Raw genomic sequence first — 27,957 nt, 5'->3', positions numbered from 1 at the left:
AAGATGCCTCAAAAACATTTACATAAAAGGAATGCCAAAAATGGGACATTGATCAGGAGAGCAAACATTTTCACAGTTAACAAATATAGTTTTCTCCCCCCACTGCCCACCAAAGACAAGAATTGAGAAAGTACTCTCCCTAGTCCTTCCCACCCTTTAAATCATTTATTATACTTGAATAAAGAATAAAGCAGATATGTAGACAGATTTTGGAAAGATGTAAAGGTAACAGGGTTGTAGTGGTGGGTGATTTTAACTTCCTCAATATTGACTGGGACTCACTTAGTGCTAGGGGCTTGGATGGGGCAGAATTTGTGAGGAGCATCCAGGAGGGCTTCTTGAAACAGTATGTAGATAGTCCAACTAGGGATGGGGCCATTCTGGACCTGGTATTGGGGAATGAGCCCGGCCAGGTGGTCTAAGCTTCAGTGGGGGTGCATTTCGGGAGCAGTGACCATAATTCCATAAGTCTTAAGGTACTTGTGGATAAGGATAAGAGTAGTCCTCGGGTGAAGGTGCTAAATTGGGGGAAGGCTGTATAACAATATTAGGCAGGAACTGAAGAATTTAGATTGGGGGCGGCTGTTTGAGGGTAAATCAAAATCTGACATATGGGAGTCTTTCAAACGTCAGCTGATTAGAATCCAGGACCAGCATGTTCCTGTGAGGAAGAAAGACAAGTTTGGCAAGTTTCGGGAAGCTAGGATAACAAGGGATATTGTGAGCCTAGTCAAAAAGAAAAAAGGAAGCATTTGTAAGGGCTGGACAGCTAGGAACAGATGAAGCACTTGAGGAATATAAAGACAGTAGGAAGGAACTTAAGCAAGGAATTAGGAGGGCTAAAAGGGGTCATGAAAAGTCATTGGCAAACAGGATTAAGGAAAGTCCCAAGGCTTTTTATACATATATAAAGAGCAAGAGGGTAACCAGGGAAAGGGTTGGCCCACTCAAGGACAGAGATGGGAATCTATGTGTGGAGCCAGAGGAAATGGGCGAGGTGCTAAATGAGTACTTTGCATCAGTATTCACCAAAGAGAAGGACTTGGTGGATGATGAGCCTCGGGAAGGGAGTGCAGATAGTCTCAGTCATCTCATCATCAAAAAGGAGGTGTTGGGTGTCTTGCAAAGCATTAAGGTAGATAAGTCCCCAGGGCCTGATGGGATCTACCCTAGAATACTGAGGGAGGCAAGGGAAGAAATTGCTGGGGCCTTGACAGAAATCTTTGCATCCTCATTGGCTACAGGTGAGGTCCCAGAGGACTGGAGAGTAGCCAATGTTGTTCCTTTGTTTAAGAAGGGTGGCAAGGATAATCCAGGAAATTATAGGCCGGTGAGCCTTACGTCAGTGGTAGGGAAACTATTAGAGAGGATTATTCGGGACAGGATTTACTCCCATTTGGAAACAAGTGAACTTATTAGCGAGAGGCAGCATGGTTTTGTGAAGGAGAGGTCGTGTCTCACTAATTTGATTGAGTTTTTTGAGGAAGTGACGAAGATGATTGATGAAGGAAGGGCGGTGGATGTTATCTGTACGGACTTCAGTAAAGCCTTTGACAAGGTCCCGCATGGCAGACTGGTACAAAAGGTGAAGTCACATGGGATCAGAGGTGAGCTGGCAAGATGGATACAGAACTGGCTCTGTCATAGAAGACAGAGGGTATCAGTGGATGGGCGTTTTTCTGAATGGAGGGATGTGACTAGTGGTGTTCCGCAGGGATCAGTGCTGGGACCTTTGCTGTTTGTAGTATATATAAATGATTTGGAGGAAAATGTAGCTGGTCTGATTAGTAAGTTTGCGGACGACACAAAGGTTGGTGGAGTTGCGGATAATGATGAGGATTGTCAGAGGATACGGCAGGATATAGATCGGTTGGAGACTTGGGCGGAGAAATGGCAGATGGAGTTTAATCCGGACAAATGTGAGGTAATGCATTTTGGAAGGTCTAATGCAGGGAGGTATCCTGTAAATGGCAGAACCCTTAGGAGTATTGACAGGCAGAGAGATCTGGGCGTACAGGTCCACAGGTAACTGAAAGTGGCAACACAGGTGGATAAGGTAGTCAAGAAGGCATACGGCATGCTTGCCTTCATCGGTCGGGACATAGAGTATAAAAATTGGCAAGTCATGTTGCAGCTGTAGAGAACCTCAGTTCGGCCACATTTAGAATATTGCGTGCAATTCTGGTCGCCACACTACCAGAAGGACGTGGAGGCTTTGGAGAGGGTACAGAGGAGGTTTACCAGGATGTTGCCTGGTCTGGAGGGCATTAGCTATGAGGAGAGGTTGGAAAAACTCGGATTGTTCTCATTGGAACGACGGAGGTGGAGGGGCGACATGATCAAGGTTTGCAAAGTTATGAGCAGCATGGACAGAGTGGATAGTCAGAAGCTTTTTCCCAGGGTGCAAGAGTCAGTTACTAGGGGACATAGGTTTAAGGTGCGAGGGGCAAAATTTAGAGGGGATGTGCGAGGCAAGTTTTTTTTTTTACACAGAGGGTGGTGAGTGCCTGGAACCTGCTGCCGGGGAGGTGGTGGAAGCAGATACGATAGCGATGTTTAAGAGACATCTTGACAAATATATGAATAGGAAGGGAATAGAGGGATATGGGCCCCGGAAGTGCAGAAGGTGTTAGTTTAGGCAGGCATCAAGATCGGCGCAGGCTTGGAGGGCCGAATGGCCTGTTCCTGTGCTGTACTGTTCTTGGTTCACTATCAAACTGATTTCTGATTGGCAGAATGTTACGAGTGGAGTCCCACAGGGGTCTGTGCTGGGGCCTCTATTTTTTTTTACAATTTATATCCATGACTTAAATGAGGGGAATAATGGCATGGTAGCTAAATTTGCAGTTGACACAAAGATTGGTAGGAAAGTCTGTTGTGAAGAGGACATAAAGGAGGTTGTAGACTGATAGATAAGTTGAGCAAGTAGGCAAAAATCTGGCAGATGGCATACACTGTGGGAAAATATGAAGTTGTTCACTTTGGCAAGAGGAATAAAAAAGCAGATTACTACTTAAACGGAGAACAACTGCAGAATTCAGAGGTGCAGAGGGATCTAGGTGTTCTACTGCATGAGTCACAAAAAGTTAGCATGAAGGTACAGCAAGTAATAAAAGGAAAATGGAATGCTATCCTTTATTACGAGAGGAATTGAAAATAAAAGTAAGGATGTTATGCTTCAGTTCTGCAGGGCATTGGCGAGACTGTGTACAGTCTTGGTTGCCTTATTTAAGGAAGGATGTGATTGGATGGAGGCGGTTCAAAGGAGGTTTACGAGATTGGTACCTAGAATGAGTGGGTTGTGTTATGAGGAAAGGTTGGACAGACTGCGCTGGTTTTCACTGGAGTTTGGAAGAGTGAGGGAAGGCTTGATTGAAGCATATAAGATTCTGAAAGGTCTTGACAAGATGGATGTGGAAAGGATGTTTCCTCTTGTTGGCGAGTTTAGAACTAGGGGGTACTGTTTTAAAATTAAGGGTCGCCCTTTTAGGAGAGATGAGGAGAAATTTTTTCCTCTCAGGAGGATTGTGCGACTTTGGAGCTCTCTGCCTCAGGAGGTAGTGGAGGTAGGGTCATTGAATATTTTTAAGGCAGAGGTAGATTGATTACCTTGCCTAACAAGAATCTAAGGTTATCGGGGATTGATGGCAGTTGATCTTATTGAATGGCAGAGCAGGCCAAGGGGCTGAATGGCTTACTTCTGCGCCTAATTCATATGTTCGCATGTTCTAGCTCAAGATGTTCGCGGACACAGTTAAAACTCTGGACAGCAATTCATTCATATTTAACCATTTTCATGAACAAAACTCAAAAGGTCATTAAACAGCCAAGATTGGATTAAGAATGGAGATACTGGAAACATTTCAATTTAACTTTAAGCAGATGTGCTTCAGTAGACAGCAAGCTGGTATATTTTATTGACTGAGCTGAATGCTGCATCTTTACGAAGCCGTCTTTACATTTTAATTGTTAGCTCCAATGGCCTTTATCAGAATTAATGAGTACCTCTACAGTACTGCCGAAGGGCCTGTACTGCGCTGTAATGTTCATTCAGTAATGTGAATCACAGCAATCCAAACTACCCAGGTTGTTAAATTACTGGCATGTCATTATTGAGTGGCAAATATTTAAATGATGCATCCACTGGCCTCAATAAAAATATTGCAAAATTATTCATTTAAATATTGAGACCAAGCGGAATAGTTTGGTACACAATTTAAATATACCTATACTACTAACTTAAAATATTGGATATTAATTTCAATAACTGAGTAACATTATTTATGGGGCTGGATTTTACGATGGGTGGACGGGAGCTGGCCACTGATGTAAAAGTCGGTGGTGAACCCGCATCCACCCAGCCTAGGGATCCAACCCACATTTTGCAGGTCCCCGGGCTTTAATTGTTCAGAGGTGGGACTTCCACCCGCTTGAGGGAGGAGTTCCCGCCTCAATGAGCTGCTGGCCAATCAATCATCGGTCCAGCAGCTCTTAGTCCCAGCAGCAGCACTGGGAGCAGTGGCCACTGCTGGGACTGCAACCCAGCTGAGGACATGGAGCCAGGACAAGACAAGTTTGGTTTGCCTTACCAGGCAGATCAGTCAGTAACTGGCGAGGCAAGCATGGTCATTTGAGGAGGTGGGGGGGGGGGGGGGGGCGTCTTGGGTCCTGGGGGTGGTTGGGGAAGCGGGGACTGCCCTCAATCAGGCACCCTGTGCCTGACTGTCAGGCCCCCACCCCCAGTGCGCTGGAAGGCCGCCAGGTAATTGCTGGGCGGCCTTTTACGTCTACAGGATGCCCACGCCACAGGTAAACTACCCGTGGAGGCAGGCGAAGACCCTTAATTGGCCGTTAAGTGGCTACTTAAGGGCCTCAATTGGCCTGGGGCAGGCAGCCCATTTCTCTCTTCCCCCCCCCCCCGTAATGTGGGGCAGAGGCTTGAGCGGGCCGTGAAGGCCTCCAGGAGCCTCCCACTCCATTTTATGCCACCCGCCCGCCACTTTCCGGCTTGCTGGGGTGGTGTAAAATTCCAGCCATGGTCAAAGTTTAAAGAATGAACTATACTTTCAGGGTTAGGCTGATATTTAGCATTTAAAGTCAAATATCAAGTTTAAAGACCTGCATTTCCTACTTTACTTCTCCTAAAACCTATAATTGTTGACCAGCATATTAGAATAACTGCGGCCATCACAGTGCTGATCCTATACTGAATTTCAGAGTATGACTGTACTCAAAAATGCCATAGGATGATTTGGAAGAATTGAATGCTGAGCCAGGAATAAGCTAACTAATACCTAAAAATTAAATCTTCTTGCTCATGTAGTCTTTCTACACCATTCATTCATAACTTACAAGATGATCTAACCTTTAAGTCCTTTCTTCATACTTGTGAACAACAGGTTTGTCATGCAGCTAAAAATTAGAAGTAAGCTGAAGTCGTTACGTTACTTAAATTGTCAGAGAACACTACTTACAAGGCTGCAGAATCCTTTCAAGGGCACTAAAATGGCAAATAACAATCAGAGTTGTTCTAAATCAGTGTAAATAGGAGGGATAGTTTTCAAGTGTTTGATTCTTTTAAGAAGGAGCATGTATGGGATAATAGAGCTTTAAAATACTAAGTCAGACACATTCAACAATGACACTATTTTACAGAAATAAACAAAGTAACAAAAAACTGAGCTCAGTTCAAGTGTAGTGAACATCACTGAAAACATTTTTTAGATCAGTGTGAATATATTTACCTCATTGCTCAGTACAAAAGTTCCAATCTCACAATAAATAGCCGTTTGCACATGCACACAAAAGCATTCAGTACATACACACACCCAAACACACATAATGCTGAGCTCAGTTCAAGTGTAGTGAACATCACTGAAAACATTTTAAAAATCAGTGTAAATATATTTACATCATTGCTCAGTTCAAAAAAGTTACAATTTCAGATGAAATACCTGTTTGCACATGCTCACATTAAGTGCATTCAGTGCATACACATGCAACACACGCACACAGACACACGCACACAGACACACGCACACAGACACACGCACACAGACACACCTGCTTCTCTGGTCTGGGCACCAATCATTCACTATTTAGATCAAATAATGATCAGATTTGGCTATTTTTCATCATCGATCCACTGAATAAACCAGAAGATCTCAGAACAGACTCAGAACAAAATGGAGTAAAAACATATCAAGAGCTATCTCCGTGCAGCAAAGACATCTCCCCTTTTTATTTAAAAAACCCATCATTATAAAATGCTATTTTTTTGTGCTTATAATTCTCTGGAAATCATGACTTGGCAATGTAACATTATCTACTTTTAAACTCAGTGGCACAATTAAGCACTCTCGGTCAGTTATTTCACAGGTCAGATACAAAATGAAGCCAAGGATCAAAAATAAATCCTTCATTATTGCATTTAAAATCTAGATCCTAGTGTTCCTCCATTTTAGGAAGTGGTACAAATCAAGAGTTCTAGACTGTAGCTTATGCTATGAATTAATGAATTAGTAAATGCAGAAGTGAACAGAAACACATACTTGGTGTTAATCACATACTCATGAGGGTGAAAATAATGATACAGCAAGTAACCAGAACAAACTCTGATCCTCCATAATAAATGGTAATGTTCATAATAAAATTACTTGCCTTGCTAGTTGCGCTACATGTTGATGAAGTTGAGCCAGGGTACTCAAGCATACCTCTTCCAACACTGGCAGAATAACTCTGTAATCTTGAAATAGGAGGAGCTGAAGGAACTGTAGAGAAGCCTAATTTAGAACTAGGAATCAGGTAAATGTGGAACAAATACACTGCAACTTGGTATCTTGAGCTCATTGTTTCCACAGATCTAGGTAACATTTCATCAGCTCTATCACAAACCTAACCTTATAATTCTCCCATGCTAGAATTTCAAATTCAGTTTCAGGGCAAGAAACTGGAGTCCCACATTAGTGTTCTGGAGTTAAACAAAGCTAATTACACAGACACTAGGACAAATTTGGCCCTAGTGGACTGGGCAGAAAGACTAAAAGGTAAGACAGCTGATGAGCAGTGGCAGATGTTTAAGGAGATATTCAATTCCTCCCAACTAAAATATATTCCAGACAGGAAGAAAGATTGTAAGAGGAAGAAAATACATCCATGGCTAAGCAAGGAAGTTAAGGATAACAAAGACAAAAACTAAGGCATACCATATTGCAAAGGCCAGTGGCTGGCTAGAAAATTGGGAAACTTTTAAAGATCAACAAAGTAATACTAAAAAAGTAATAAAAAGAGCAACGGTAAATTATGAAAGAAAACTAGCGCAAAATATAAAAACGGATAGCAAAAACTTCTATAAGTAGATAAAAGGGAAGAGCGTAGCTAAAGTGAATGGTGGTCCCTTGGAGGATGAGACTGGGAAGTTAATAGTGAGGAACACAGAAATGACAGAGACATTAAATCAGTATTTTGCCTCAGTTTTCACAGTGGAGGACACTAGTACCATCCCAATAGTAACAGGTAATGCAGAGGTTATAGAAAGGGAGGAACGGAGAACAATCACCACCACTAGGGAAAACATACTGAGCAAACTATTGGGATTGAAGGCAAATAAGTCCCCAGGGCCTGATGGCCTACATCCTAGGGTCTTAAAGGAAGTGGCAGCAGAGATGGTGGATCCATTGGTTCTAATATTCCAAAATTCCCTGGATGCGGGGAAGGTTCCAGTGGATTGGAAAAATACTAATACAACGCCTTTTTTCAAAAAGGAGGGATGCAGAAAGTAGGAAACTACAGACCAGTTAGTTTAACATCTGTTGTTGGGAAATTGTTAGAATCCATTATCAAGGAAGTAATAACAGGACATTTAGAAAGTCCAAACGCAATCAGAGTCAGTATAGTTTTATGAAAGGTAAATAGTGTTTGACCAATTTGCTAGAGTTCTTCGAAGATGTAACAAGTAACGTGGATAATGGGGATCTTGTAAATGTAGTATATCTGGACTTCCAGAAGGCATTTGATAAGGTGCTGCACAAAAGGTTAATACACAAGTTAAGATCACATGGGGTTAGGGGCAATTATTAGCTTGGATAGCGGATTGGCCAACCAACAGAAAACAGAGAGTCAAGATAAATGGGCTCTTTTCTGGTTGACAAGATGCAACTTGTGGGGTGCCACAGGGTTCGGTCCTTGGGCCCCAATTATTTACAATCTATATTAATGACTTGGATGCAGGGATAGAAGGTACTATAGCCAAATTTGCAGATGACGCTAAAATAGGTGGGATAGCAAGTTGCAATAAAGAAATTTACAAATGGATATGGCTAGGTTAGGATAATGGGCCAAAATTTGGCAGATGGAGTTTAACGTGGATAAGTGTGAGGTTATCCATTTTGGTCGGTAGAATAGAAAGGCAAATTATCTAAATGGAGAGAAACTTCAGAGTGCTTCGGTCAGAGGGATATGGGTGTCCTCATGCATGAATCGCAGGACACTAGTATGCAGGTGCAGCAGGTAATAAAGGAAGGCAAATGGAATTTTGGCATTTATTGCTAAAGGAATGGAGAATAAACGTAGGGAAGTGTTGCTGCAACTGTACAAGGCATTAGTGAGACCGCACCTGGAGTACTGCATACAGTTTTGGTCCCCTTACTTGAGGAAGGATGTAGTTGCATTGGAGGCAGTTCAGAGGAGGTTCACTAGATTGATTCCAGACATGAGGGGTTTGTCTTATGAAGAGAGATTGAGCAGTTTAGGCCTTTAGTTACTAAAGTTTAGAAGAATGAAAGGAGATCTAATTGAGGTATATAAGATGTTTAAGGGGATTGACAAAGTAGATGCAGAGAGGATGTTTCCTTTGGTGGGGCAATCTAGAATGAGGGGTCATAGTTTTTGGATAAGGGGAAGCAGATTTAAAACAGACGAGGAGAAATTACTTCTCTCAAAAGGGTCACGAGTCTGTGGAATTCACTACCCCAGAGTGCAGCGGATGCCGGGACATTGAGTAAATTTGAGGAGATAGACAGATTTTTAATTAGTAGTGGGTTGAAGGGTTATGGAGAACAGGCAGGAAAGCGGAGTTGAGGCTAAGACGAGATCAGCCATGATCGTATTGAATGGCGGAGCAGGCTTGAATTGCCTACTCCTGCTCCTAGTTTTTATATTCTATTCCCAGATCCAAGATTTTTTTTTAATAAATAGAAAACTGACTCTATGGCATGTGCTCATTACTCTGTGGGAAGTTAAAATTCTTTTAAATCTCAAGATTTTGCCTCGCTTATTAATTTCACTCAACTTCCAGTCCTATATTCCTCTTGTTTTACTACATTTAATAGCCTGTTTTAATTTAGTAGATTTAATTCAGGTTTATAGCTTCTTGGATTTTAGCACATGCCTGTGAACATGGATCGTTTGAAAATTACTGCAAAACTAGTTTAGAAAATATTTTTGGTATAATAAAAGCTGAATTTATAAAATATAAGGCTCCTACAAAACATTCAGTTCTTTTTAAATGTATTCTGAAAAGTATTAATATGAAAAACATTTTACAAATAATTAACTTACTGCAACTGTGCAGAAGTAAAAAAAAAATGTAAGGTGGACACTAACTTAATATACTTCAAACAAAACAAACTGCACTTTTGAAATTAACTTGGGGCAGAAAGAGGGAGAAAAACAAGAGAAAGCAAATGCTACTGTATAACCACCAGTGACTTAACTATAAGGTTTGTTGGGAACATTCTTAAATAATTTTCTGCATTTTTAAATTTGAGATAAATCCCAAAATTATACCCAGTCTAACAATGTAAATGTCCAAGGGTATTTATAAAAGGAATCCAAAGCACAAGCTTTTAATATTAAATATACACAGATGCACACTTTTTTTTTTACCTTGTCCTGGATGACTGCCAGCTTCCTGTTTCAGTTTCTCCCTCCAAGTCATTCTGCCTGCTTGAATCGATTCCACAGTGCTACTTGCAACCCTAGAACTTTGCTGGCTGCTGCTGCTTGTTGACATTCTGGACAAGTCCATTTCTATTTCAGAGGAACAGGATGAATCCATCCTACTTGATATTAGCTCTCTGGCTTCTGGCCAACAGCAATTATCTGAAGATGTATTCCTATTAACTGACATAGGACAGACTACCTCAATTAAGGCTATAACATAACTGCCCACTAATCACAAACAGTATCAGCTAGGCAGGAAGTAGAACATTGGATACTAAAAATATTTATGAAAATAAGCTTCTACTGCAAATGTTTTCCACAATACTGGGGTTTCATTACTTAATATCTTTGTGGCAAGGCTTGTATTAGAACAAATTCAGGTTTTCTGCTCTTGGTCAACATGATTCACTAAACATGCTTTCTGACCAACATTATCCTTTGCTAAAATTGCATGTTGCTGTGTTGTATATAAATGTGGCTTCTAATTTTGGATTTTCTACCAATAAAGTTGGTACCTTTGTAACCATTCAAAAACAAAATTTAAAAAAATCCAGGGTGCTGTTTAACTTCCATTCAAAATGTGCATGAAACGAGCCAGCCATTTTAAGGCTTCATCGGCATAATTTGATAGAGCTGTCAAACACTCAAATAAGCGCAGGCAGCTGGACAAAGCAGGGCACACATGAAAATCATGCATGGAGTTCCACAACTGGCCATATGCAAGGAGCCACTAATCTGTTTGGGCAAGCGTATTGTCCATCTGAAAAATGTATCAGGAAGCACTGAGCGTCCAACCTGACTTATCTTCCCCAGTTGACTTGCAGCTGAAAATTGTTGCCTGTAGTTTTACAGTTTGTTAGATTTGTTTTAGTTAAATATTAAATGTATGCTTCATGTGTGTGTGGCACGGGGAAGGCGGAGGCAGAAAAAAGGAAAACTGGTGAGCAATTCAATCCCATACTACTCAATAGCACAGGTAGAGATCAGGCAGTAGGTTATGTCCTGGCCTATTCCTCTTGGTTGGGGAATGTCTTTAGAATTGAAGGAGTGGGAGTACAAGAAGCTGGGAAAAAAAACTTAGAACTAAACCTTTGCTTCATTTACCACCAAATGATGGAGCTAAGTGCAATACAAAACTAATTAAAGTTGAATGATACTGGATTGAGTGATGTGAAAAAGAAATGATATAAGCTTGGTTACATAATACAATGATAAAAGCTTTGATTTCTTCATTTTAAAGCAGCATACAGGTTCAAACATTTGATTAAAAATTTTACAAATAGATTAGTCTGCAATTGCATCTTCTGAAAAACTATCTATGAATCCTTGTTTAATGAAACAAGCGTGAAACTCAGTTGTGATACCCTTGTTATTGAGCACCTTGCCTAAGCTCAACTATCTAATCTTGCATATGAAGAAGGACCACTGGTATGAAGTACTAGAAGATGTCAGCATTTGCTAGATGAGTCAGACTACAGGAAGACAGAGAGGCAAGACTGGAATAGGAAAAAAAAAGTTACCAAACATGGATAGCCTTTCACTTTTAGGGGATTCCACTTCCTGAATTGCACTTAATTCGTGCTGTTCAATTAGTCCAAAAAGTCCCAACCTCGTCTTAGTTACAGGTGGTTTAGAAGGCTTCCAATGTTGAGTCTCTTCTGTGAAAACTTGAATATTTGGAGATTCTGAAGAATTACTTCCTTTGAAAGCAAAAAAAAAAATTAAGATTCCTTAAATTTATGATCAACAGATACAAACAGGTCATAATTTATTCCTGGAATAGTGCTGCATAATACAACATGCATTTGCATAAAAGGGAAAGGAGGAAAGAATACACATAAATGGAAAACTATTTAAAAGGAAACTTTTGAAGGTTTGCGACATTCCAAATTATCTTTTTGCATCAATGACTCTGCTATGAAGCTTTCTTTCGCTCCTCTTGGAAGTGTTGATTTCTTGGCTAAATTTAAATGGCATCCTCCAGGACTCACTCAAATGGTCATTTTTCACAGATTAAGAGTGAGCCTCAGTAGACTTAACGGTTAACCTTAAATAGCGAAGTCAGCAAAGGATCTTGAAGTTTCTTTGCGAGTCAAATAGTGGGAAGTAACAATGGGATAAAATCTTTCAGAAAGAGCTTAATGTCGCACATGGCGTGGTAGTGCCACCAGAACTTGAATTTTAACTGTTTAGGGGTGCATTTTTTTTCCCCCAAGATTACTTTACTCTTCGTGTTGTGGCCACTAATTTGCACATTTACTGACACCAGGGTAAACTTTGCATCATTTACAGAGGATAGGTAGCTTATTTTATTATTTTTGCAATTGTACAATATCAACCAACATCTGTTTGGTTCATCAAATTAAATAAAGTTGCAATTATGCTTCAACTGAAAACACCTTCAAATCTTATGATTCAAAACACAGCGGCTGTAAAATTCAGCTCCATACTGCCGCTGGTTTCAGGGCTACCGAAACACGAGTTGAAAAAAATGGCAAGGCTCAGCCCCCACTGACTTCTGGCATAATCCACACCAATCGCAACGCAAGAAAGGGCAATAGAGCAGGTGTCGCGTGAGGCACCAGAAGCATGCACAATGGGCAGATGTCAGTCAGTGTCCAAATCCGATCTGGTGAACTGCCATTTTGCACCTCACCAGATCCTGCTAATGCCCTCTACTAAACATGCACATTTGAACATGCAATCAGTTGCACACGGGACTACACCACTGCACCACCCCCCCCCCCCCAAACTAATGCTATTTAAAGGAATCAGCATGCAACTATCAGGTGATGTACTTTTGACTTTCCTTAGCTCCTGCAGTTAGTCGAAGTACTATGTACCATGTTGTTGAAGGAGTACTGTGAATCTCACAGGCCAAGGAGGACTCTCCATAGAAGGCCATACCCATCTAGGGTCTTCAGAGAGCACTTCTACCTGCATCTCAGCCAGGAGCAGTGTTTGCAGCACCTACACTTCACCAAGGAGGCGGTCAGTGAACTGGGTCACCTCCTCAAACTGGACCTGCAGCCACATAGCAGGGCAAGGGTGGCATTGCCAGTGACGGTCAAGGTCACTGTCATGCTCAATTTCTATGCTTCAGGATCCTTCCAGGCTGGAGCAGGTAACATTGCCAACATTTCTCAGTTTGCCATACATCGCTGCATCAGACAGGTCACTGACACCCTGCTTGCAAGGAGAGGGGGCTTTGTCTTCTCTCCAAGTAGAAAGAAATGGGCATGTGGCTTTGCCAGGGTAGCAGGCTTCCCAACGGTGCAGGGAGCCATCGACTATAGGCATTTAACTCTGCAGGTACTACATCTCAATGGGAGAGATGTACAGAAACCGCAAAGGGTGCCACTCTGAATGTGCAGTTGATATGCAACTATGCACAGAACATTTTGTTGAATGCCTGCTATCTTGGCAACAGTCACGATGTTTTTCTCCTGTGTCAATCAGCTTTTCCTGCCGCCTTCGAGCCACAATGTCAAACCATAGGGTGGCTGCTCAGTGACAAAGGCTAACTATTCTAAACATGGCTAACACCTCCACTCTGCCACTTAACCACACATACGCCATGCTCCTACAAGATCCATGCTGCGACCAGGAATGTCATGGAGCAGACTACTGGTGTCCTCAAACAATGGTTCAGCTGCCTTTAATTGCTCGTGGGGAGACCCACAGTACACGCTGGAGGATGTCTCATGATTTGTAGTGGTCTGCTGCACCCCCACAACCTGGCATTCATGAAGTTGCAGCCCTAGCTGCAAGGGATTTGCTGACAACCTCAGGAGGGGGAGGGACTCAGTCTGTAGACTGTGAAGAAGGGAGTGTGGTAAGTGAGTGAATTTTAAAGGGTTAATCTCTCAAGAATAGTTTGTGTTTTGTTTACATCCAACAATTAATTGAAATTCCTCTTTCAGTTAAGAGGTAGTTAGGTTTCTTGCAGTTTTAAACAGGTGTATACCGACACTCAGTAGTTGTAGCTTGTTAATTAGGTAGCTTGCTTAAACTGGTTTGAGCTTTAGCAGAGCTGATGGCATTGTTTACAGTGTATAAATTGAGGGACTCAGTGCTGCTTGTTTGCATTGAGTGCTGCTGGAGGGCACAGAGTGTTAAGAAGGGAGTCTGGTAAGGAGGGGAACTATAAATTAAAGGAAATAAATAAATTTGAGTGCACAGAGTGTAAACTGGGAGCTTGGTGTGTGAGGGAGGGGCTCCTTTTTTTCTTCTACCTTTTTTCAGCCTCCAGTAGCTGCCTTGCTCTTTGGTACAGGGGAAGAAGCTGACTGGTGAGTAACTGGTAAGTTATTTTACTTCTCATTGGAATAAAGAGTTTTGAAGTTATGTCATGGCAGGTCAGCTCAGCCAAGTGGAATGCACATCCTGTGGTATGTGGGAAGTCATGGACACACCATGTGTCCAAAATGAACACATCTGCAGGAAATATCACTGGCTGCAGAAGCCTGAGCTCTGGGTTTTGGAACTCAAGTGGTGGCTGGAGTCACTGTTGTGCATCCATGAGGCAGAGGACTATGTGGATAGCATGTTTAGGGAGGTAGTCACATCACAGGTTAGGAGCACCAGGCAGGCAGTGCAGGAGTCCCCTGAGTCTATCTTACTTGCTAATCAGTTTTCCATTTGGATACTGGTGACAGCGATGGTTCCTTGGGGGAGTGCAGCCAAAGCAAAGACTGCGGCACCATGGGTGGCTCAGCTGCACAGGTGAGGAGGAAGAGTGAAAGAGCATTAGTGATCAGGGATTCAATAGTCAGGGGATCAGACAGACATTTCTGCAGCAGTAAACATGATTCCAGGATGGTGTGTTGCCTCCCTGGTGCCAGGGCCAAGGATGTCAAAGTGGCTGCAGGACATCCTTCTGGGGGAGGGTGAACAGCCAAAGATCATGGTCCAAACAGTAGTGGTAGTGTGGGGCATAGTATTAAGATTAGAGAAGCATGTAGCATGGGTAATATAGTAATCATGGGTGACTTCTATCTGCATATAGACTGGGTAAACCTAATGAGCACTAATGCTGTGGAGGATGAGTTTCTGGAGTGTGTTAGGGATGGTTTTCTAGAGCAGTATGTGGAGGAATTAACTATAAAACAGGCTACTTTAGATCTAGTATTGTAATGAGAAAAGGCTAATTAATAATCCTGTTATAAAAGAACCTTTTGGGATGAGTGACCATAATATGATAGAATTTTACATTATGTTTGAAAGTGAAGTACTTCAATCTGAAGCCAGGGTGTTAAATTGGCTGAAGTGGATTGGGAAAACACATTAAAAAGGTATGACAGTACATAGGCAATGGATAGTCTTTAAAGAAATATTACATAGTTTACAACAACTATACATTCCTTCAAGGCACAAAAACCCCAAAAGAAAAAGGTAGTCAACTGTGGATAACAAAGGAAGTTGAGGATTGTATAAGATTAAAAGAAAAGGCTGATACAGTTGCCAGAAATAATAGTAAACCTGAGGACTGGAAGGATATTAGAAGACAGCAAAGAAGGACCAAGAAACTGATAAGGGACAACAGAATATGTATGTAAGCTAGCAAAAAATATAAAAGACTGTAAAAGCTTCTATAGGATGTAAAAAAGAAAAATTTGGCTAAGACAAATGTGGGTCCATTACAGGCAGAGTCAGGAGAATTTATAATAGGGAATAGAGAAATGGCAGAGAAGCTAAATGATTACCTTGTGTCTGTCTTCACTGAGGAAGATGCAAGAAATCTCCCAGAACTAGAGATCCAAGGGATCGGGGGAATGAGGAATTGAAGGAAATTAGTATAAGTAAGAAGAGGGTATTGGAAAAATTAATGGAGCTGTAGGCTGATAAATCAGAGGACCTGATATTCCACATCCCAGAGTGTTGAAAGAGGTAGCTAAAGAGATAGTGGATGCATTGGTGATCATCTTCCAAAATGTTATAGATTCTGGAACGGTTCCTACAGATTGGAAGGTCACAAATGTTACCCCACTATTTAAGAAGGGAGGGAGAGAGAAAACAGGGAATTACAGACCTGTTAGCCTTACATCAGTCATTGGGGAAAATGCTAGAATCGATTCTAAAAGATGTGACAAATGGACACTTGGATAATAATCTGAAGGGCATAGTCAACATGGATTTATGAATGGGAAATCATGTTTGACGAACCTGTTAGAGTTTTTTGAGGATGTTACTAACAAAATTGATAAAGGGGAAGTCGGTGGACGTAGTATACTTGGCTTTTCAGAAGGCTTTTGATAAAGTCCCCCACGAGGTTGGTTCGCAAAATTAAAGCACATGGGAAAGGAGGTAATATATTGGCATGGATTAATAGGCAGAAAGCAGAGAGTAAGAATAAACTAGTCATTCTCGCGTTGGCAGGCTGTGACTAATGGGGTACCGCAGGGATCAGTGCTCGTGCCCCAGCTGTTCACAATATACATCAATAATTTTAGATGTGGAGACCAAATGTAGTATTTCCAAGTTTACAGATGAGACAAAACTAGGTGGGAATGTGTGTTGAGGAAGATGCAAAGCAGCTTCAAGGGCATTTGGACAGGCAAAGTGAATGGGAAAGAACATGGCAGATGAAATATAATGGGGGAAAAATGTGAGGTTTTCCACTTTGTTAGGAGATATAGATTTGTAGAGTATTTCTTAAATGGTATGAGATTAGAAAGTGTAGATGGACATAGGGACCTGGGTGTCCTTGTCAATAAGTCACTGAAAGCTAACATGCAGATGCAGCAAGCAATTAAGGCGGCTAATGGTATGTTAGCCTTTATTGCAAGAGGGTTTGAGTACAGGAGTAGTGAAGTTTTGCTTCAATTGTATAGAACCTTAGTTCGACCACATCTGGAGTACTATGTGCAGTTTTGATCCCCTTGCCTTTGGAAGGATATTATTGCCACAGAGCGGGTGCAACATAAGTTCACCAGACTTGTTCCTGGGAATGCAGGACTGTCCTATGAAGAGAGATTGGGGAAACTGGGCCTGTAATCTCTAGAGTTTTGAAGAATGAGAAGTGATCTCATTGAAACCTACAAAATACTTAAAAGGGACAGACAGGGTAGATGCAGCTAAGATATTTCCCCTGGCTGGGCAGCCTAGAACCAGACGACACAATTTCAAAATAAGGGGGAAGCCACTTAGAACAGAGATGAAGAGAAATTTCTTTACTCAGGGAGGTTTGTGAATCTTGGAATTCACTACCTTAGAGGGTTGTGGAAGCTCAATCATGTTTAAAGCAGAGTTTGACAGATTTCCAAATACAAATGACATAAGTGGATATCAGGATAGTGTGGGGAAAAAGGCATTGAAGTGGAAGATCAGCCATGATCGTATTGAATGATGGGGCAGGCTCAATGGGTTGAATGGCCTACTCCTCCGTTCCTATAAAAGGGAGGCAGCATTCAGGACATCGTTTCAGAAGGGCTCTCATGAATGTCTCAAGACTCCAGCTCCTGTGAAAACATCCTCAGATCAGTTACTTCACACTTCCCCACCTTATCATTCCTGTTAGAGCATCCTCTTTCCCAAAATCTTGAAACAAAACACACCATGGAAACATAGAAAATAGGAGTAGGCCATTCGGCCCTTCATGCCTGCTCAGCCATTCAAAAAAGATCATGGCTGATCATCTAATTCAGTACCCTGTTCCTGCTTTCTCATATCCCTCGATCCCTTTGGCATTAACATATCTATCTCCTTCTTGAATATATTTAATGACTTGGCCACCACCACCACCTGCGGTAGAGAATTCCACAGGTTCACCACCCTGAGTGAAGAAATTTCTCCTCATCTCAATTCTAAATGGCATACCCCGTATCCTGAGACTATGACCCCTGGTTCTGGATTCCCCAGCCATCGGGAACATCCTCTCTGCATCTAACCTGTCTAGTCCTGTTAGAATTTTATAGGTTTCTGAGATCCCCACTCATTCTTTTAAACTGTAATGAATATAGGCTTAGTCGACCCAATCTCTCCTCATCCATCAATTCTGCATCCCAGGAATTGGCCTAGTAAATCTTCTTTGTACTCCCTCCACGGCAAGATAAGGAGACCAAAACTGCACACAATACTCTAGATATGGTCTCACCAAGGCCCTGTATAACTGCAGTAAGACATCCTTGCTCCTGTACTCAAATCCTCCTGCAATGAAGACCAACATACGATTCGCCTTCCTAACTGCTTGCTGCACCTGAATGCAGGCTTTCAGCAACTAGTGTACAAGGACACCTGGGTCTCATTGCACCTCCCCCTTTCCCAATGTATCACCATTCAGATAATCTGCCTTTGTTTTACAACCAAAGTGGATAACCTCACATTTATCCATGTTATACTGCATCTGCCATGCAGTTGCCCACTCACCCAACTTGTCCAAATCACATTAGAGCCTGTTTGTATACTCCTCACAGCTCACATTCCCCCCCAGCTTTGTGTCGTCTGCAAACTTGAAAATGTTACATTTAGTTCCCTCACCCAAGTCATTAATATATATTTGTGAATAGCTGGGACCTAAGCACTGATCCCTGCAGTATCCCACTGCCTGCCACCTGGAAAAAGACACCTTTATTCCAACTCTGTTCTCTGACCATCATCCAATTCTCAATCCATGCCAGTATATTACCCCAATCCCATGTATTTTAATTTTCCACACTAACCTCTGAGGTGGGACCTTATCAAAAGCCTTCTGAAAATCCAAATACGCCACATCCACTGGTTCCCCTTTATCTATTCGACTAGTTACATCCTCAAAAAATTCCAGTAGATTTATTAAGCATGATTTCCCTTTCATAAACCCATGCTGACTTTGCCCAATCCCATTTATGCTTTCCAAGTGATCTGCTATCTTTTATAATAGATACTAGCATTTTCCCCACTACTGATAGAAGACTAACTGGTCTGCAATTCCCTGCTTTTTCTCTCCCACCTTTTTTAAATAGTGGGGTTACATTTGCCACCCTCCAAGCTGTACGAACTGCTCCAGAGTCTATAGAATTTTGGAAGATGACCACTTCCTTCAGTACTCTGGGATATAGATTAGCAGGCCCTGGAGATTTGTCAGCCTTTAACCCCATTAATTTCCCTAGCATTATTTTTTTTTAAATTTAATACGGATTTCCTTCAGTTCCTTCCTCTCATTAGACCCTTGGTTCCCTACCATTTCTGGGAGGTTATTTGTGTCCTCCTTTGTGAAGACAGACCCAAAGTATGTGTTTAATTGTTCTGCCATTTCTTTGTTCCCCATTATATAATTTTCCCCCGTTCTGACTGCAAGGGACCTACATTTGTCTTCACTAAATCTTTTTCTCTTCACATTTATAGAAGTTTTTACAGTCAGTTTTATGTACCTCGCAAGTTTACTCTCATACTCTATTTTCCCCCCGCTTATTCAACCTCTGTCCTCCTTTACTGAATTCTAAACTGCTCCCAATCCTCAGACTTGCTGCTTTTTCTGGCAATTTTATATGCCTCCTCTTTGGATTCAATATTATCCCTAATTTCTTTTGTAAGCCTGTTTTTACTCTCTAATTACTTAGTTGGTTTGTCAACAAAGAAGTTGATATTTTGAGGTAGGGATTTCCAAATTTTACTTGCTGACATAGATTGGTTATAAATGTCAACATAACATTTAACATTTTATGTTAGGTAGTTTCAAAAGGTGACTGAAAATAACAGGAAGCAAGGTTTGTGGATAAAAAGTTCACTATGTATTCAAGATTATGAATAGTGCAGCTATTTCGTAAAACCAAGCACTGAAACAAGGTAGGTTATTTCAAATATGTAGCAGAATTCCATGTCAAAGTCGAGGAAATACTCCGACATGGAAGACTGCTACATGTGATTCAAACATTTGCTATTGAACAGGTCTATAGGTCTGTTTGGAAGAGTTCATTGTGACTTGAAATTAATGCCAAGGCAGTTTTAGATTCAATTAGTTATGATTTATGTGGACAGGAAAATTGCTTTAGCTTCAGTAGGTGCTTTACTTCATGATTATTGTCACATCATATTCAAAACCAATCACTCCTTGTACATTTCCAGGAAAATCCAGGTGTATAAAGCTGTTATCACTATCCATTTGTATGGCTCAGAATCTTGGGTCCTGTACAGTAAACAAATTAAGCTACTTGAACGCTTCCCATCAACGCTGCTTGTGCTCCATCATGAGCATCAAATGGCAGGACTACATTACAAATTACAAAGTCCTTAGAAGAGCAAATTCACCCAGCATTGAAAGCATTCTCCTACAACAGCTTGGCTGGACAGGGCATGTGTCAGGCATGGTGGACCAGCTGAAGAAACAACTCTCTTTGGCAGACATCAAACAGGTGGGAGCAGGAAGCTGCTGACAGGAACAAATGGCACTCAAAAATCAGGAATGATGATTTGAGCCCTTCAGACAAGAATTCCTGTGCCCCAAATGTTCAAGAGCCTGCAGACCTAGAAATGTACTGTTTAGCTAACAGTGAACATGCCCGCACCCATGGAATCAAATCTTCCCTTGATCTTCGCCTGCGAAGAACTTGCCATCAACATTCAAAAACAGGTGATAATACCATCTGCCAACATCTCTTTCTGCTCAACTACTCCAGCAGCAGCATGCTGGTTTTAACTGCCAAACAACTATATAGAGGATCATTCACAAAAAGATGAAAATGCAACAGGTACAGTGGTAATTACAAAAAAGCTTGCATATTAATTGTGCACGACTCTAAACTTCTTTGTTCAATTTTTCTACAAAATAATTTAACCACAGAGCTAAAATAATCAAGATTAATAGCCAAGATTACCAGATTTGGAATCATAGCACCATGAAGGAATTAATGCTCCATTTATTTGAGTTGTTGGCTCCAGATTTTTAAGCTGATCTTCAGTTTTGATCTGGAGATTCTCATTAGTTGATCCAGTGTTAAAATCCTCCAAGGCTCGCAGCAGAGATGACGTAGGACTGAGCTGCTCAACACCTCCCCTTCCAGGTATTACTTCATGCAGTGGCAAGTGTCCAGGCTAGAATAACATTTAACAGTTATGTTTTAACCAACATGCTTTTACATTCTTAATGTATTTTGTGTTTTTAGGCAGAACACAATTTATTTTTAAATGCCTGAATATACACTCACCGGTACCTACATTGGTAGAACAACATTGCAAATCAATAAGCTGTGGCTGGGTGCATATCCATTTAAAGTGTGCACTAGAATACTAGTATCCAGCATAAATGTTGTGGCCTGGATATTAACAGTCTGGGTGTGTAGGGACAGAGTTTTGGATGGGAAATCCAGAAAGACTTGACACGTTTCACACCAGACAGCCAGCCTGACTGATAGGCCTGGCTTCCAGTTTGGTGGGGAGGACTCCATTGCAGGTCACAAGAGCAGGTTTTTAAAATTTATTAATGGGATGTGGGTATCGCTGGATAGGCCAGCATTTATTGCCCATCCCCAATTGCCCTAGAGAAGGTGGTGATGGTGAGCTGCCTTCTTGAATCACTACAGTCCTTGGGGTGTAGGTACACCAACAATGCTGTTAGGAAGGGAGTTCCAGGATGTTCACCCAGCGACAGTGAAGGAACAGCGATATAGTTCCAAGTCAGGATGGTGTGTGGCTTGGAGAGGAACTTGCAGGTGGTGGTGTTCCCATGCATCTGCTGGCAGAGGTCACAGGTTTGGAAGGTCCTGTCTCAGGAGCCTTAGTGAGTTGTTGCAGTACATCTCGTAGATGGTACACACTGCTGCCACTGCAAGTCGGTGCTGGAGGGAGTGAATGTTTGTTCGTAGATGGGGTGCCAATCAAGCGGGCTGCTTTGTTCTGGATGGTGTCAAACTTGAGTGTTAGAGCTGCACCCATCCAGACAAGTGGACAGTATTCCATCATACTCCTGACTTTTTTTTTTAAATTTTAGAGATACAGCACTGAAACAGGCCCTTCGGCCCACTGAGTCTGTGCTGACCAACAACCACTCATTTTATACTAACCCTACAGTAATCCCATATTCCCTACCACCCACCTACACTAGGGGCAATTTTTTTTATTTTATAATGGCCAATTTACCTATCAAGCTGCAAGTCTTTAGCTGTGGGAAGAAACCGGAGCACCCGGCGAAAACCCACACGGTCACAGGGAGAACTTGCAAACTCCACACAGGCAGTACCCAGAATCGAACCCGGGTCCCTGGAGCTGTGAGGCTGCAGTGCTAACCACTGCGTCACTGTGCCGCCCTAAAGACTTGTGCCTTGTAGATGGTGGACAGGCTTTGGGGAGTCAGGTGGTGAGTTACCTGCTGCAGGATTCCTAGCCTCTGATCTGCTCTTGTAGCCATGGTATTTATATAGCTACTCCAGTTCACTTTATGGTCAGTGTTAATCCCCAGGATGTTGAAGTGGGGGAATTCAGTGATTGTAATACCATTGAATGTCAAGGTTGATCTGATTCTCAATCCCTGGGTCTTTAATTGGGTGGGGGAGGGTAAAAAAGGAATAGGATAAGGAAAGCACTCCTCTTCCTCCTGGCCCACAAGCAGTGTTGTAAAGGCACTTGGCTTCGACCCCGAAGTTGTCTTCTCCTCCCTGCAGCTATTGGGAAACCCAGGTGATCACTGTTAAATCTGCAAAACCAGGTTAATCAAAGACCGCAAGGTTCATTAAAATATTCAAACTGCCAACCCGCCTCCTGGGCAGGCAGCCAACCTACTCCTTGTCCCACCTCTGCTAAACAAATGAGTGGGTCAGATGTGGGCATCATGTTTTTAAAACCAACATCTGATCCGACCCCAACCCACTTGTTTTTGGCTGTTAAAATTCATCCCTGTATTGCAGAAGATCTTTGAGTGGATAGGATTTTTAAAACATAAGTGTACTATCAATGCTGAACAAAAGATAACCAAAAGAGAAAGTCTGCAGTGAAAGGAGTCCAATTAGAATATTCAAATCAGCTTAGCAATGTTTTGATCTTAGCATGGTCTAAGTGTTGCAGAAAGAAGAATCAGTCTGGAGTAAAACTAACTTTAAAATTCTTTGAGATGTGGGCAACCCTGGTGAGGACATTTATTGCCCATTACTAATTGCCCTTTAGGTGATGGTGGAGAGCCACCTTCTTGAACCACTGCAGTCCTTGAAGTAGAGATACACCCATATTGCAATTGGGTCGAGTTCCAGGATTTTGACCCATTGCTGAAGGAATGGTGATATATTTCCAAGTCAGGATGGTGTGCGACTTGAATGCCACAACCTGCAAGTTCCCCTCCATGTGCCTACTGCCATAGTTTTTCTAGGCACTGAAGCTGCAGGTTTGGAAAGTGCTGTGGAAGAAGCCTTAGCAAGTTGCTGCAGTGCATCTTGTTGGTACACACAACAGTCACTGAGCACCGCTGGTGGGGGTGGTGGATGGGGTGCCAATCAAGTGTGCTGCTTTGTCCTGGATGGTGTCAAGCCTCCTCGGCCTTGCTGGAACTGCACTCATCCAGGGAAGCGAAGCGTATTCCATCACTCCTGACTCGTGCCTTGTAGATGATGGAAAGGATTTGGAGTCTGGAAAGTCATTCACCACAGAATACACAGCCTCTGAACTGCTCTTTTAGGCAAGGTATTTAATGTGTGCATTAGCATTGTGGTTAGGCTATTGGACGAGCAATCCAGAGGCTTGCACTAATGATCTGGAGCCATGAATTCAAATCCTACTATGGCAGCCAGGAAATTTCAATTCAGTTAACTAAATAAAAATCTGGAATAAAATGTTAGCATCAGTAATGGCAACGATAAAGCTACTAGACTGTTGTAAAAACACACATCTGTTTCACTAACTTTCCACAACAGCGCTGACATGTCTTTTTTCCTCAACCAAAGATTCTCTTCCCCCCCCCCCAAAATGTCTGACCCATTTTCCCACACTCTGCCCTCGCCCCTTCTCTCTCCTAGAACCATGACAGAGTTCCCCTTATTCTCACTTTGCAACCCACCAGCCTCCACATCCAAAGAATCACCTTCTGCCATTTCTGCCACCTCCAGCGTGATGCCACCAGCAAATACATCTTCCCTTCCCCTATCAGCATTCCGAAGGGGTTGTTCCCTCCGCAACACCCTGGTCCACTTCTCCATCACCCTCAACATCTTATCCCCTTCCCATGCAATTGCAGGAGGTAATACCTGCCCCTTTGACCTCCTCTCTCCTCACCATCTAAGGCCCCAAACACCACTACCAGATGTAGCAGCAATTTATTTGTACTTCCTTCAATTTCATATACTGTATTCACTGCTCACAACGCGGTCGCCTCTGCATTAGGGAGACCAAACACAGAATGGGTGATTGCTTTGTGGAACACCTCTGCTCAGTCTGAAAATATGACGCCGACCTTCTGGTTGCTTGCCATTTCAACACCCCCCACCCATGCCCCTGCTTTCATGGCCACAATTCTATCCTTGGCCTGCTGTAGTGTTCCACTGATCATCAACGCAAGCTCGAGGAGCAGCACCTCATTTTTCGATGAGGCACTCTACGGCCTCACAGACTCCACCTGGAGTTCAACAATTTCAGAGCATAACTGGCCTTTTTGTTTTATATTTTTAAACCATGTACCTGTTTTTTCATGTGGACAGAGCTGCTCATTACTCTGCCAGTAACACTCTTTCTGGAATAATGCTTTGTCTTTCACCACAAGCATTAACACTCTGCCTGTGTCCCATGACAGCTTTATTATTTCTCTCCTACGCTCTGCCCCATCACACACCTTCGATTTTGTTCTCTTCCCCACCAAACCCCTCCACTTGTTTAAAATCTAATTCTTTTCTAACTTTTGCCCAGTTCTGATGCAAGGTCACAGACCTGAAATGTTAACCCTGCTTCTCTCTCCACAGATCCTGCCTGACCTGCTGAGTATTTCCAGCAGTTTCTGTTCTTATTCTGGTTCATTAACGCCCATTAGGAAAGGAAATCAGCTGTTCTTACCCGATCTAGCCAATATGTGACTCCAGGCCCACTGAAATGGAGTAACAAGCAAGTTGTTCCAAACTACTCCAAGAATAAAACTGAATGGACCACCCAATGTCATCCTAGGCACTGGACACAAAGGCATATCCAGCCCAGCTGACCCCCCTCCAAAGCCCTCCTCACTAAAATCTGGGAACTTGTATCAAAACTGGGAGAATTGTCCAACAGACTAGTAAAGCAAAAACCAGTTTCATACTCACAAACATTACTTTCAGCCAATGTCCCTAGAGATAGTTGCACAGTTGTATACAGTCAGGAGGAAGGGGCCCTGGGTATCCTCAGCATGGACTCTAAGCCCCCTGAAGTGCCATGGCATCAGGTAAAACATGGACATGGAAACCTCCTGCTGCCCTCACTCAGCTGATGAATCAATACTCCATGTTGATCACCACTTGGTAGAAGCACTCAGTGTAGCAAGGACACAGAATGCACTCTGGGTGAGGGGATTACAATGCTAATCACCAAGAGTGGCTCAGCAACACAACTAAGATGGAGCCCTGAAAGACAGTTGCCAGTCTGAGTTTGTGGTAGGTGGTGAGAATCAACAAGAGGGAAAAACCTACTTAACTTCATCTTCACCAATCTACCTGTCGCAGATATATCTGTCCATAACAGTATTAGTAGGAGTGACCACCTCACAGACCTTGTAAAGACTGAGTCCCATCTTTCAACCAAGGACACCCTCCATTGTGTTGTGTGGCACTACCACTGTGCTAAATGGGATATGTTCAGAACAGATCTAGCAGCTCAAAACTGGGTATTCATGAGGCACTATGGCCGTCAGCAGAAGTGTATTCAATCACAATTTGAAGCCTTATGACCTGACACATCCTTCACCCTACCATTACCATCAAGCCAGGGGATCGATCCTGGTTCAATGAGGCATGTAGGAAAGTGTGACAGAACAGCATCATGCATACCTGACAATGAGATGCCAGCTTGGTGAAGCTGCAACACAGGACTACATGCATGCTAAACAACTGAGCAATCCCACACCAAAATCAGACCAAAGCTCTGCAGTCCTGAATGGAGGACAACAACTAACTGGAGGAGGAAGAGGCTCTATGATGGTAGGGCCCAGCACCTCAGTGCAAGGTACAAAGCCAAAGCATTTGCAACCATTTTCAGCTGGAATTGCCGAGTAAATGATTCATCTCCGCCTCCTCCTGCAATCCCCACCATCACAGAAGACTGACTTTAGCTAATTCAATTGACTCCACGCAACATCAAAAAGTGGTTGAGTGCACAGGGGACAGCAAAGGATATGGGTCCTGATAACAGCCCACAACAATGCTGAAGACTGTACTTCGGAGTCAGCCACACCTCTAGCCAAGCTGTTCCATACAGCTACAACACTGGCATCCACCTAGCAATATGGAAAACTACCCAGCTATGTCCTGTCCACAAAAATTATTGCCCCATCAGTCTACACTTAAATCAGTAAAGTGATGGAAGCGGTCATCAACAACACTAATAAGTGACACTTACTCACCAGCAATCTTGTTACCAATGCTCAGCTGGATTCCGCTAGGACCACTCGGCTCCAGACCGTATTACACATGTTGGACCAAACATGGGCAAAAGAGCTGAATTCCAGAGGTGAGGCGACAGCGACTGCCCTCATCAAGGCAGCATTTGAAAGTGTCACAGCAAGGAGTCCTTGTGAAGCCAGGGTCAATGGAATCTGGGAGAAAACTCTACACTGACTGCAGTCGTACTTAGCATAAAGGGAAGATGGTTGTGCTTATTGGAGGCCAATAATTTTAGCCCCAGGACAAAACTGCAGAAGATCATCAGGGCAGTATCGTAACCCCAACCATCTTCAGTTTCATCAATGACCTTCCCTCCATCATTAGGTCATAAGTTGGGATGTTCACTGATGATGCAGTATTCAGTTCTAATCAGAGTTCCACAAATAATTAAACAGTCCATGCCTGTATGCAACAAGACCTGCACAAAGTTTAGGCTTGGCCTGACCCATGGAAAGTAGTGTTTGCAACACACAAGTGCCAGGCAATGATCATTACCCCTTGACATTCAACAGCGTTACCATCACTGAATCCCAATCAACAGCCTGGGGGTGGGTTACTGTTAACCAGAAACTCAACTGCACCAGCCATATAAATAGTGTGGCCACACAAAAACAGGTCAGAGTCTAGTATTCCGTTACAAGTTTTCATTTCCTAAATCCCCAAAGCCTTTCCATCATCTGCAAAGTGCAAGTCAAGAGTGTGATTGAATACTCTCACTTGCCTGGATGGGTGCAACCCCAACAACACTCAAGAACCTCAACACCATCCAGGACAAAGCAGACTCCTTCATCGACATCCCATCGATCATCTGAAACATTCACCCTCCACCACATGAACACTGCAGCAACTCGCCAAGGCTTCAACAGCACCTCCCAAACCAGTGACCTCCAATGCCTCGAAGAACATGGACAGCAGGTGCATGAGAACACCAGCAAGTTCCCCAGGTCGCACACCATCCTAACTTGGAAATACATCATGATTCCTTCATCACAGCAGCAGCAACTTTTATTTATATAGCGCCTTTAATGTAGTAAAGCATCCCAAGGCACTTCAGAGAAGTATAAAAGCAAAATTTGACATGGAGCTAAGTCAGGCGATATTGGAGCAGATGGCCAAAAGCTTAGTCAAAGGGGTAGGTGTTAAGGAGCGTCTTAAAGGAAGAAAGGGAGGCGGAGAGATTTAGGGACAGAATTCCAAAAGGTTAGGGCCTAAGCAACTTGGAGCAGGAATAGGCCATTCAGCACATCGAGCCTGCTCCACCATTCAATATGATCATGGCTGATCATCCACTTCAGTGTCTTTTTCCCCACACTATCCTCCTATCCACTTATGTCAATGGTATTTAGAATTTTTAAAAAATTCATTCATGGGATGTGGGCGTTGCTGGCTAGGTCAGAATTTATTGCCCATCTCTAATTGCCCTTGAGAAGGTGGTGGTGAGCTGCCTTCTTGAACCGCTGCAGTCCATCTAGGGTAGGTACACCCACAGTGCTGTTCG

At 42.7% G+C, this 27,957-nt stretch overlaps 1 protein-coding gene and 1 non-coding gene across 7 annotated transcripts in view; both read right to left on the bottom strand.

Annotated features, from left to right (window-relative positions):
- cep295 (centrosomal protein 295) overlaps positions 1 to 27,957 on the bottom strand; it is a 191,908-nt gene that overhangs the window by 64,440 nt on the left and 99,511 nt on the right. For 5 of the 6 annotated variants that reach the window (XM_068033994.1, XM_068033997.1, XM_068033995.1 and 2 more), the window contains 4 exons: positions 20,736 to 20,952; positions 11,463 to 11,642; positions 9,886 to 10,122; positions 6,661 to 6,782 (listed from right to left, as the gene is read on the bottom strand). In XM_068033994.1, the coding sequence (XP_067890095.1) occupies positions 6,661 to 6,782; positions 9,886 to 10,122; positions 11,463 to 11,642; positions 20,736 to 20,952 (756 nt within the window). The remainder of the gene's footprint in view (positions 1 to 6,660; positions 6,783 to 9,885; positions 10,123 to 11,462; positions 11,643 to 20,735; positions 20,953 to 27,957) is intronic. The other variant, XM_068033998.1, reaches the window with a different exon arrangement.
- On the bottom strand, positions 6,069 to 6,143 carry LOC137371637 (small nucleolar RNA U2-19). The gene has a single exon (XR_010975261.1). It is a non-coding gene; the product is annotated as a small nucleolar RNA U2-19 (small nucleolar RNA).

Source organism: Heterodontus francisci, chromosome 6 (genome assembly GCF_036365525.1).
Source record: "Heterodontus francisci isolate sHetFra1 chromosome 6, sHetFra1.hap1, whole genome shotgun sequence".
NCBI classification, from domain to species: Eukaryota; Metazoa; Chordata; class Chondrichthyes; order Heterodontiformes; family Heterodontidae; genus Heterodontus; species Heterodontus francisci.
Note: the sequence above shows the minus strand (reverse complement) of the source record. Positions and strands in the feature narration are given on the sequence as shown.